The sequence below is a fragment of the Xyrauchen texanus genome, chromosome 17 (assembly GCF_025860055.1).
Source record: "Xyrauchen texanus isolate HMW12.3.18 chromosome 17, RBS_HiC_50CHRs, whole genome shotgun sequence".
Taxonomy (NCBI): domain Eukaryota; kingdom Metazoa; phylum Chordata; class Actinopteri; order Cypriniformes; family Catostomidae; genus Xyrauchen; species Xyrauchen texanus.
In genome coordinates this window covers 16,928,307-16,940,279 of record NC_068292.1, presented here as the reverse complement: position 1 = coordinate 16,940,279, position 11,973 = coordinate 16,928,307, and the positions used below count along the sequence as shown (strand labels likewise).

Below are 11,973 nucleotides of genomic sequence, written 5' to 3'. Positions count from 1 at the left end.
TAATGGCAATGACTAAACGTTTCTAAAATATTATTATCTTGTTTTTATTTTTGGCTGAGATTTTATTTTATTTTTATTTGTTTTCTTGATTCTTTGTCTTTTCCCCTCTTTTCCCCCTGTAATTCTCTTACACAGTACAAATGTTCTTAATTAATTATTAATGTGTTATAAATCTACTTTACTGAATCCTATTGGCTTCTGAGGTCTTTTTGGAAAGTGCTAATTAAGAATATGAAAGGTGTTTTTTTTAATAAATAATTATAGTAAACTTTATTTACATTTCACATTTATTCAGAAATAGTGTTTTAAAATACTTTAGACTGAAAGGGGTCATGACATGGTTTTTTTTTATTGTATTATTATGTTCCCTTAGGTGCAATTATAGTATTAATATATTTTTTTTTAAGAAAAACTTTTAAAATCTAGTGATTTATGACCTTTTCCCACCCTGTTTCTCATCCTCTGATTCAAACAGTCTGTTTTGGGGGCGTTTTCCATTTAAGACTTCAGTGTTAACGCCCACTGTTATGATTGGCTAACGTCAGTGCCTATGTATCAATTATTGACGCCCCAGCCAGAACAATATGCAAGTAAACTAAGTAAAAACACTGTGATTATTCATAATGAATGAAATTGCGCTTTAAAAAGTAGTTTAAAGTTTAAAATAGATTACTTACAGTTTGCGTCGTCGTTGTTCCCAGAATAGTCGGCACGGACTTATCTTTGAGCAACAGTTTTCTGGCAAAGCCAGCATCATATTGAGATTTGTTCTCAAAACAGTCATCCTTAAAATGTACAGAACAAACGCTTAAGTTAACACTGCCGTGACTGGGACGTCCGCAAAAAATAAACTGCATCCATTTTTCCCTGACGTCTGGATCTTTCGGCAGCTTATTCAGAGGTTTTGTTTGACCACAGCCAGGAACAGCACATCTGTGTGGCATCGTAATTTTCCTGTGCACAAGTAGTCTCTGTCAGAGCTCGCTGTCCATCGACTGAACACTTGTGAGGCGCACGGCGATACGAAATCAGCGTAGTTGTCTTGCGCTTAAAGCGTAGTTATCTTGTGCTGGAGGCGGTCATATGCAAACGCTGGTACGTCACTTCTAACCGTCACGTCACTTCTAACCATGAATCCAGAACGAGCTGTATTTTGAGCTTGATTAAATAAATGATTCGTTTAGAATGGGGAGGACGTCTTAAAATATTAAACTTGCAGGACGTTTTAATGATACAAAGACCTCTTATATACCAAAAGATCAAGGCAAATTTGGTTTCTCATGTCATGACCCCTTGAATAGAAAGCTTGAAACATGTAGAAACTGTTTTATAAAATATAATAACACACAAGACATTAATGAATTAATACATGGGATTCAATAATAAACATACATAGGACAAAACAAATAAGACAATGTATTAAATGTTGAGCACCTATGACAGCATAAAGATTACGTGGATGCAAAATTATTTATGAAATTGTGTGTAACATTGCATACTGAACAACACTTATGGAAAAAACATTTGACTTCACATTGTATTTTAACTACAAACATATACTTTGAGTTAAATAACTTTGAGTTAACTAATTGCATTAAAGAGATCTTTTTACAAACAATAAAAGTGAATGGAGACAGAAGCTAACATTCTGCTTAACATCTCCTTTTCTGTTCCAAGGAAGATAAAAAACATAATGTGAGTATTGAAAGTTAATGATAACAGATTTTTCATTTTTGAGTGAACTATCCCTTTATGAAGTACATGCCATTTATCTGTAAAACTGCATTTGTTTGGTATAGTAGACATGGCTCAGCATCACTCCTCACATGTCACCAAGCTGCTAGAAGTGGATCCTCCAAATTCTTTCTTTGTCTCTTTCTCCCCTTCCTTCTCTTTCTCTCTTTCTAAATTGGCCTGTATATCTAAGGTTGCAGTATCCAATGATGCCCACACGGCTGATGCATTGCCCTGACCGGACCCTCTCTTCCCTCTACTCTTTCGTGAAGACTCATTTTTCACGCGCTCCCCAGATGGCTGACTAGTAGGTGTGCTTCTTCTTCTCCAGCTGTGAATATAAGACAGACTGATGCTCCCACGATGCCCTGTGTTAAAGAAGGGGATAAGAATGGAGGGAAAGAACAAGAAACAGGCAGACATACATATGAAATAAATATAAGGATATGAACAATTGTTTGCTACCTTGTATCTAATTGCATCAGTGGTTTTATGGGGGAATGAATAGAATAGCCACTTTTCCACCATCAAGCAGAACAGTTCTGAGTACAGTGAGGAATGGTACCAGTAGCATTTCCACTTGAGCATGGTTCAGCATGGCCCGGATTTCTCAGCAGTCCTAAAAACTGGAACATGCAATCATCCTCCATAGCGCACTCACTCTAACATTGATCTTTCTGGTGGAAAAGCGGCTATTGTGATTACTGAACTCCTCACCATCAGAATCGCTCCCCTCTCTGCTCCTTCCTCTCCTCCTCTCTCCATCTTTCCCTCTAAAGAACAGCAGATCATAGACATCCTCTCTGAAGTCGCGGTTCATGATCTGATAGATGAAGGGGTTTATCATGCAGTGTGACTTAGCAAAAATGGCAGGTATCAGTGTGACCTCTGGCCTCAGGCTGGACACAGGATGTGACATATGTTCTTCCACTCCTCCATGCACTGAACCCACAGCTGAACTCGGTGAATTCCCTACTGAATGAGAATGATGATGATCTGATGTAATATTCCTCCAGGAACCAAAAGCATCTGGAAAGTGTTCTGGAGAGGTCCAGTTGATTAGGAAGGGAAACCCATAGACATCAGGGAACCCTCCACCGTGCCCGATCACAGTTCCTGACATTCCAGCCAAGAGGGCCGTTCCTCCATCTTCTCCAGGGTGCTCCTCTCGAGCAGTTAGAGCGGAGTAAAGTGAAACAATCGCATAGGGAGTCCAGGCAATCAGAAATGAGGAACACACCACTGCTGCTATCTGAAAGTTTCAGAAAAAAATTGTCGTATTTGAAACTTTAGTACACAAGAATGAGGCTTAAAGTTACATTTGAGCCATATAAAGAGAGATTTGAATAAAAATGTGAAGGCTAAAAGTGCACTCAGAAATACAGTTTTAGAATTACTTAAACTATCATGTCAAGTGGTTTATGGCTGTTTACATCATAACTATGCAGTGTAATGGCACTCTCTGGCTCATCTGTCAACCCTGGAGGGACACTTTGTTGAACCAGTAGCCTTTTTATTTTTGTTTTGTTTTGTCCACTACACCGCTTTTACATCATTTGGCTCTTGGTTGGGTGAAAGGCAGGTTGTGACGTGTTCAGTGCATGTCGAGGGACAAAAATATTAGCGTTTTATGGAATAGTTAAGTTAATGTTTTGTTGAGCTTAAAAGCACTCAGTTAAATCTAATGAGACAAAGCAGCTAACTTAGTCTCACCATGTAACACGTATTTGGTAGTCATTTCAGTAAAAAGGTATTTAATAATCTTAACAAAATGTATATTTGGATCATTTCCAAAATGTTATGGATGATCGATTAGAGTGGTACCTTTGTCAGCCGGAGATCTTTGCTGCTGTGAGTGACATTAGATGAAGGAATTGAGGCCAATAGACGACCAGACCGATACACCTGAGATGATACAACATCGTGAATGAAAATTAAAAATGAATTTCATAGCCTCAAATGTGTCAGTTCATCTGCACACAAGTATGTGTTAAATATTTTTTAAGCTTGATTAAATATAGTTTTATAATTTTAGTATCATTAAAAATATAGATTTTTTTTAACTTTATTATGTATTTTTTTATTTAATTATTTCTGATCCTATATACTGTATAACTAAAGTCAAATTTTAGAAAGGGATTTATAGTGCAGTTCTAATAATGTCATGTCAGTTGTTGTTGTTTACCTGTTATAATCATTTGTAGTAATCACAATTTATAATACCAACATCTTTTTCTCCATTTCTGCTTTTCTCTTACCGTGATGAGGATAGCAAAGTATGAGGCGATGATGGTGCAGGTTGGTATTCCAAAGCAGAGTGTCAGGATAGCAAAAATATAGACTCTGTCATTCAGAGAAGACTTCATTCGCCACCTGTAGACATGGTGGCAATATATAAATGCATCAACACAGGGAAAAATATATGAATGCATAACCACCAGGGAGAAATGTTTGAATACATCAACACATGTTTCTGTGCTGTGGACATGTTCTAATTGGTTTTTATTTTGTTTGTTGGTAAAATTATGCTTTCAGCTGCACAGAAGTAAAACTCAATTGTACTGGCCCCTTGATCATGCATTCTAAAAATATACTGCAAGTATACAACAGCAAATAATTTGGGAATAGGTTTACAACCTTATATAGGATTACTTTTCACTAAGTTAATGGTACAGTTACCAGTTTATGGTACAGCTGGTCCCAAACGGTTCAGGTCCATAACTACCAAAGCCAAATGCAGGGAGTGAGGCCCAGAACATTGTATAGATCCACACCAGAGCAATAGACAAAGAGGCATGTCTTCTCTCAATCCACTGACCTGAGTCACAGGAAAAGAGACATAAATAAACATAAACAAGCTTGATTGATGACTCCATAGTTGCTAAAAGAATTGAAATATACTGGTATTACTGCCATAATCTGATTGTGTTAGCTCAGAGGAGAAAACACAATATCAGAATCAGAGATTTATATTTTGCATTGGATATGCTTAAACGTCAACTGTAACAGGGAACAATTGTAACGCTATATTTCTTAAATCAGCAACAAGTAAAAATTGGCAATTGGTTACAAATGAAAAATAAATTGTATGACTGAATTGAGAGGCTGAATCTTTAAAACATGCAATGGACATTATTTCATTAAAGTATCCCATTGAATACTGTTCTTGATTTATAAGATGATCAAGATATTAAAAAAGATTAAACTCGTTGCAAATAATTATAACTTAGGTTCCACTTAGACGTTTGCTTAAACTCATATTAGCTAAAAGAATTAGAACAAGTAAAGGCTATTTAGTAATATTAATAAGTTCTAAGGGAAGTAATATTTTTACTTTGATGTGTGCACTTATTTTAGATTATTTGAGAATATTTTTTCAAGTGCTTCCAGCCATTGATCCAATCACATCTCTGATAGAGTAACTGTAACATTTTGATGCCACATACACACTGCAGCAAAATTTGGTTGTCAGGTCACCTTTTCTCCTGTTGTGTGTATACAGTTTGATAAAATACGGGAGTGACAACCGCATTCTACAAATTAAAATGGTAGTTCACCCTCAAAAATTTAAATTCTCTCATAATTTTCTCACCCTCCTGGCATCCCAGATGTGTGACTTTCTTTATTTTGCAGAACACAAATGAAGATTTTTAGAAGAATTTCTCAGCTTTGTAGGTACATACAATGCAAGTGAATGGGTGCCAAAATTTGAAGCTCCAAAAGCCACATAAAGGCAGCATAAAAGTAATCCATATGACTCCAGTAGTAAAATCCATGTCTTCTGAAGAAATATGATAGGTGTGGGTGAGAAATAGATCAATATTTAAGTAATTGTTCATCATAAATTCTTCTCCCTGCCGAGTAGGGGGCGATATGTACGAAGAATGTGATTCAGCAAAAACAGATGGAGAAAGTGAAAGAAAAGGGAATTATATATTGATCTGTTTCTCACCCACACCTATCATTTGGAGTCTTATGGATTACTTTTATGTTGACCTTATGTGGATTTTGGAGCTTAAAAGTTTTGGCACCCATTCACTTGCATTATATGCACCCACAGAGCTGAAATATTCTTCTAAAAAAATGTATTTGAGTTCAGCAGAAAAAAATAAAGTCATAAACATCTGGGATGGCATGAGGGTGAATAAATGATGAGAGTAATTGTTTATCCAATATTGTGCATAAACACAATTAAACCTGTTCTTCCATCAATAATTAAAAAAAACAAAATGAGATGTGCACAGCCATTCAAACTGGACTGGACAAACCGCAGCATCTCATTTGATGCGCAATATAAAAAAATAAAATGTCACTGTATACATAAGAACATTAGGGACAATTACCATACTGAATGCTACAGATCTTGAAGCAGCGGTCGAGGGAGATAAGGCAGGTGGTTATGAGGGATCCAATGCCAAAAACAAAGCCCTGAAACCCATACCACAAACATCCTGTTTCACCAAAAATCCATGCATGGGACAGACTAAAAGTGAGGAAAAAAGAGAGAAGCAGTTTCAGTAACAGTACCAGTTACAAAATCCAGAGAACAGCAAATCCCCCCCCAAAAAATTTATACAAAATATCCAGAAGAACTATTTAAAATGTTCAAATTCCCCAAAAAAATAATAATAATCTAAACAGCTCATGCCACTCTCTCTTATCCATTCTAAACTCTGGTTACATTTTAATAGTAAGCATGTGAACCAAAAACACAATCCAAAAAGCCAGACAGAGTGACTCTTTATCCATTTGTCCTGTAAGCTCTATAATGTCTGTTTTACTGACCCAAAATGTCCAATGAATATACAGCACTGTAAAGTTAATAAATTATGAGCTGCAACCTGGAAGCACATGAGAAGTATCGACCTAAGATTTTAGAGAATTTTTATTTTCTTTCTCCTAACAAGTGTATTTGTAATTTAATAACATAAAATTATAGCCTAAATTAAAGACACAAAGAAATGGCTTAATATGCACCACTTTCTTTCCTGTGCCTTAAACAGAAAGTTGGAGCGAGACATTTCAAAAGGCTTTTTGTTGTTGAGGTGGTTTTTAAATAGCCAATGGCTTTTAGTTTACATCACAGCCATAACACGACTTGCTACTTGCTATATTGCTATATTGCTAGTCTGACAGAGACAGGATGTATTAGGGTAGGGACATGCTCATCCTAGAGAGCATTTGACTCTACAAAATTTGTACTTGCCCCTCAGTACAAGATGAATCTTAGATATTTTGTGTTCATTTTCCTGGAAGGTCGTAAATATGTGTTGGCCTATGTCTGCTAAAATTTTGTTTTGTCAAAGTTTTGTGAACGAGTGAGCTAGCATTTAGGTGATCTTAAAGCTAATACACATGGACTATAAAGCCAAAAAACTCCAGTTTGGAGTCCATGCAGTTCAAGTCAAAGTGATATAGGCTATAATATGAAACAATGAAAAAAATTCCTGTTAAATGTTTAATTGTCTCTCAAGTCAATTCAGTTCAAAATTATTCCTTGCTTAGATGGTATACACCCAGATCACAAGAACCTTTGGGCCAAATGTGGAACCTAGCCATCACACATCTGGCCCAGATCTGGCATTGCTAAACCCATTTGGGCCAAACTTTCACCATATATTTTATGCCAAAGCTTGAGAATTGGAGGGAATTTTCTCTTGAGTCACAACTGATTTTGAGGTATATGGCCCATATGACAACAAATAGCTGAGAGCCATGTGTGGCTTGGCTATGGGAAATGTTAACTTGTGGTTGACATTTGGTTATCTACTGGCGGAGTAATGACATTGTTTTGGCTCAGATATGGCAAAAAAGGTATGTACCAGATTTGGGCCGTCATTCACTTTCTGAGTTGGGCCACATTCCAGCTGTTCATTTGGGCCAAAGCTGTGTCAATTGAAATTGGCTGACTAGGAAATTATGTAATAGCATCATTAATGGCTTTCATATGTACTGCCAAGCTTCTTTCTTAACCACACTTTCCTCGTCTGATACTCGTACTCTAAAAGTGAGACTAATACCCTGACAGGCTTTGGCAAACATAAACAGAGCTTTTCTGTACTTGTAATGAAGAATATGCTCATACGAAAGTAAACAAATTAGTGTTACCCTTTAAACGTTTTATTAAAACCTCATGCCTCATCTAGATATTGTGATACCTCGAGATGATGAGACATGGTGCCCCCAGCAAGCTGTAGCCGAAATCACACACAGCCAGATTGATGGTCATGAGCTCATGCACTCTGAGCTTCTTTCTCCTCTGACCATACACCAACAACACCAGGCCATTTCCAACCACAGACACCACACCTGAGACATACACACACAGAATATACAGCAATATTAAGGATATGTGAGTGCAGGTTAGTTTTAAACATCTAAAAACACTTTACAATAAGGTTCCATCCATTAACATTAGTTTATAATCCAGGTTCAATACAAGTTAAACTCAATCAACAGCATTTTTGACAATGTTGATTACCACAAAATAATTTTGATCATCCCTCCTTTTCTTAAAATATAAAAAAATAAAAAGCAAAAATCGAGGTGACAGTGAGGCACTTGCAAAGGAAGTGAATGGGGGTAAATTTTTGGAGGGTTTAAAAGCAGAAATATGAAGTTTATAATTTTCTAAATGCACTTACATTAATTCTTTTGTCGAAACTCATGTATTATTTGAGCTGTAAAGTTGTTTAAATTGTCAATTTTACAGTAATTTTAGGGTTTGTCAATATTAAATCATCATGTCAACAAAGTTGTAAAATTGGCTATAACGTTACACAGAAAAGGTTAGTTAGTGATTTGATCACCCTAAAATCATGTTGGCACATATTGTTTGTCTTGTGGCTATACTTTTAAAACAGTGAGTACTTTAACATTCAAATATCGGCCCCTGTTCACTTTCATTTTACGTGTCTCACTGTAACACAGATTTGTGCTTTTTTTTTTAGAAAATGAGGACAAGTCAAAATAATTTTTTGTGGTAATCAATATAATGCCACAAATGCTGTTGATTGAGCTTAACTTGTATTGAACCTGGAATATTCCTTTAATACATTATGTGTCATGAACAAACAATGAACAATATAATAATGTAAATATGTTTTTACAGAATATATTAATCTTAGTTAATGTTTGTTAGTAAAAAAAATGTTCATTGTTTGTTCAAGTTAGTTCATAATGCATTAACTAATGTTAACATATATAACATTTGATTTTAAATATTTATTAGTATGTACAGAAATTAACATGAACAAATATTAATAAATACTGTAAAAGTATTGTTCATTGTAAGTTCATGTTAACAAATGGAACCTCGTTGTAAAGTGTTACCAGCAATTCAAACATCTGTGTTGAGTGGTGAACTGAAACAACCAAACTAAATATATTGATCTGGCCTTGACTACATTGTAGATTATTTTTCCATCTGACATAGTCTATAATGTATTGATTCATAAATATAGCCTATACAGTGGTGTTCAAAGGTCTGTGTCCATTGTATAATTGCAATACATATTTTAATACAAATTATATTATCAGCATAATTTCAATGACCTCAGATTTTTGCACCCCACTGTAGATAAAGCAATGTACAGACCATTAAAGCAATGCAATAGTGTGTGGCCGTCATGGTGACACTGTGACTGACCTGTGATGATGAGGAAGATTGCTATGCTGAGATCAGCAGATGAAGAAAGGTGAGAGTGGAAGGCAGGAGGGATGGAGGACGGGACAGAGACAGACCCCATCCATGACCCATTCAATCCTTTAGACATTAACTACTGAGAGAGAGAGAGAGAGACAGAGAGAGAGAGAAAATTGTTGTCATAAAGTCCAGGAAGAATTCATTGGTTTTAAAATCCCTAACTAATTTGTAATAATTAATCTTTTAATTAATGAATTAATGCTGAACTTAAACATTAAACAGGAATGGAAAAAATACAGCTGCATATTCAAAAAGTATTAAATTACCATGATAGCACTTTACAATGAGGTTTTAAATGTTAATGTTAGTTAACACAATAGTGAACATGAGCTAAATACTACATATACTCTTTCAGAACTTATTCATCTTTGACAATGTACATTTCTACAAAAATACAGTTTTTTCATATCAGTTGTTTAAGTTTAAATAGGTTAATATATTGATCTATTATGAACTAACATTAAACACTAGTATGCAATAAAATATTGATTAAAATCTACTGAGAAAAATGATTTTAAAACATAACAATTATTAAAAAAAAACCTTCTATTTATAACCCAAGATAAAAGACAAATATCTATTGCATTCCAGAGTGATTGCGATTGTTTCACTGTAGTGAGCTCTACGCACAGGCTTTAGACAAGACTATGGAAAAGCATTAAAAGTTAGAAGTAGAAGCACAGCTGATAAAAGCAGAAAGAGAAAGTTTTACTCACCTTCCTCTTTGCCAGTCCTTTCCCTCCTGTGATTGTCTCTCTCAGTGTTTCTCAGTCTGCCACTGTCCGTTAATCTCAAAGTGAAATGCTTGCTTTTCAATCTTTAGCCTCTTTTGTTCTTGTTGCTCTCTGTTTATATGAAAGGAGTGAATCAATTTGGTTGTGGTCAGTCTGGCAGAGGACCTTTTGATCCTCCCTCTATTATTTTCACTCTTTCTGTATTTGCACCTCTACCTACCTCTTATCCCTTCCTCTCAATCCTTTGCATTTTAACTTTGAAAGTAGGGGATCCCACCAATGAAAGTTTGTTAGATAAGCTATTAATGATGTTTAAGTGAGAAACATCAGTCCACGACAATGGGAGAAGTGACTCTTGGCAGACTCAGCACAAGATTAATAGAGCACTACGACATCATCTGTGTATGTGGTTAAGAGAGAGAGGAGGGGACGGCAGTGGTGTGGGCATCACATATTGAAGAGTAAATGTGCATAAGTAATAGCCGTCTGAACTGAGCAACGAAAGTCTCTAATCCTTGAGCCCCATTTTTATCAATAGAATTGGACAGCTTAAAACAGTAAAAGTACATGCAAACACACACACACACATACATTTAAGGACAAGCTGTCCCATAAATCCCGGAATCCTTGAATGTTCAAAGCAATAATCAGATTCAGAGCCATATGCAAGTATTCATTCATTTTTCTACAAGATGATTGTTGGGACCCTTGCATTGTAAATAACCATTGCAAATGGCATTATTCAAAAAAAAAAGAATTCAACTTCCTTCATAAATGACACAAGGTCAAAAATGTTATGCACTCTTCAGTGAAAGCATTTATATTTACTCATCCCCATGCTGTTCCCAACCTAAATTAATTTATTTCTTAAGTGAAAAACAAAAGGAGGCTTTAGGCAGAATCTTACTCTCGGTCACCATTCACTTTCATTGTATGGAAAAAGATGCATTGAAAGTGAATGGTGACCAAGAGTAACATTCTGCCTAACATCTAATTTTGTGTTCCACATAAGAAAGTCACACGGGTGTGGAACAATGCAAGTTTACGGTCTTTCTGTGAACTATACCTTTAAAATTGGAAAAGAAAAATCAATTCAATCAATATATATATATATATATATATATATATATATATATATATATATATATATATATATATAAACATAAATTAATAAAATAAAGTTCAGTTATTCCATAGGTGACCTATTAAATGATTTATTTTTGTTTGCCCCCAGTGCACCATGCTTGTCATTGTCAAAGTGTCCTTCTAATGCAATACATTAATGGTATGTTGAAACGGAGGGAGATAGTTGAGTCCAATGTACTGCTCTTATTCCCACATCAATAACATTGATAGACATATTTTATAAAGTCCATCAGGTAAAATAATGGCCTGCCTATGTCAGGTTGCATTATTCATGGAAAACTACCCCCTGATCTACAAATGGAAAGAGTATTGAACTAAAAGAGAGTGTCATGGAGCAAAAGATAATGTGAGAGAGAGCTTAGATGAGTGCACACTGTACAAGCAACAGAAAAGGGAATGTGAATTCAGTTGAAACAGTTGGAGGTTAAAAAATATAAAAAATGACTTAAACGGCCATTATAAATTGTTGGGAACTACAATAAGAAACCAGGTCCAGTAAAATATGGGAATTTATTCTCAGGAACAGTGATCACGTTCACATGCATATTTTCTGATTGAGGTCTGTATTCTGGTTTAGCCTTTACTATAAATACTTTTACACGCTTTGTACAGCTAATGGAATATACCTGCATGCATGGTAATCAGCATATTCTT

General features: G+C 35.4%; 1 protein-coding gene across 2 annotated transcripts; it reads right to left on the bottom strand.

The window, feature by feature from the left end:
• Positions 1 to 693: 693 nt before the first annotated feature.
• Positions 694 to 10,527, bottom strand: LOC127658183 (chemerin-like receptor 1). Of its 2 annotated transcripts, none has more exons than XM_052147329.1 (10): positions 10,394 to 10,527; positions 10,156 to 10,284; positions 9,383 to 9,515; positions 7,893 to 8,043; positions 6,078 to 6,217; positions 4,414 to 4,552; positions 3,993 to 4,107; positions 3,559 to 3,639; positions 2,452 to 2,986; positions 694 to 2,102 (listed from the first exon to the last, which is right to left on the bottom strand). In XM_052147329.1, exons 3-10 carry the CDS (start codon positions 9,507 to 9,509, stop codon positions 1,816 to 1,818), a joined length of 1,575 nt encoding a protein of 524 aa, XP_052003289.1. In that variant the 5' UTR covers positions 9,510 to 9,515; positions 10,156 to 10,284; positions 10,394 to 10,527; the 3' UTR covers positions 694 to 1,815. The 2 variants fall into 2 exon arrangements, with proteins under 2 accessions (XP_052003289.1, XP_052003290.1); XM_052147330.1 differs by having other exon boundaries at positions 9,383 to 9,512.
• Between the last annotated feature and the right edge of the window lie 1,446 nt (positions 10,528 to 11,973).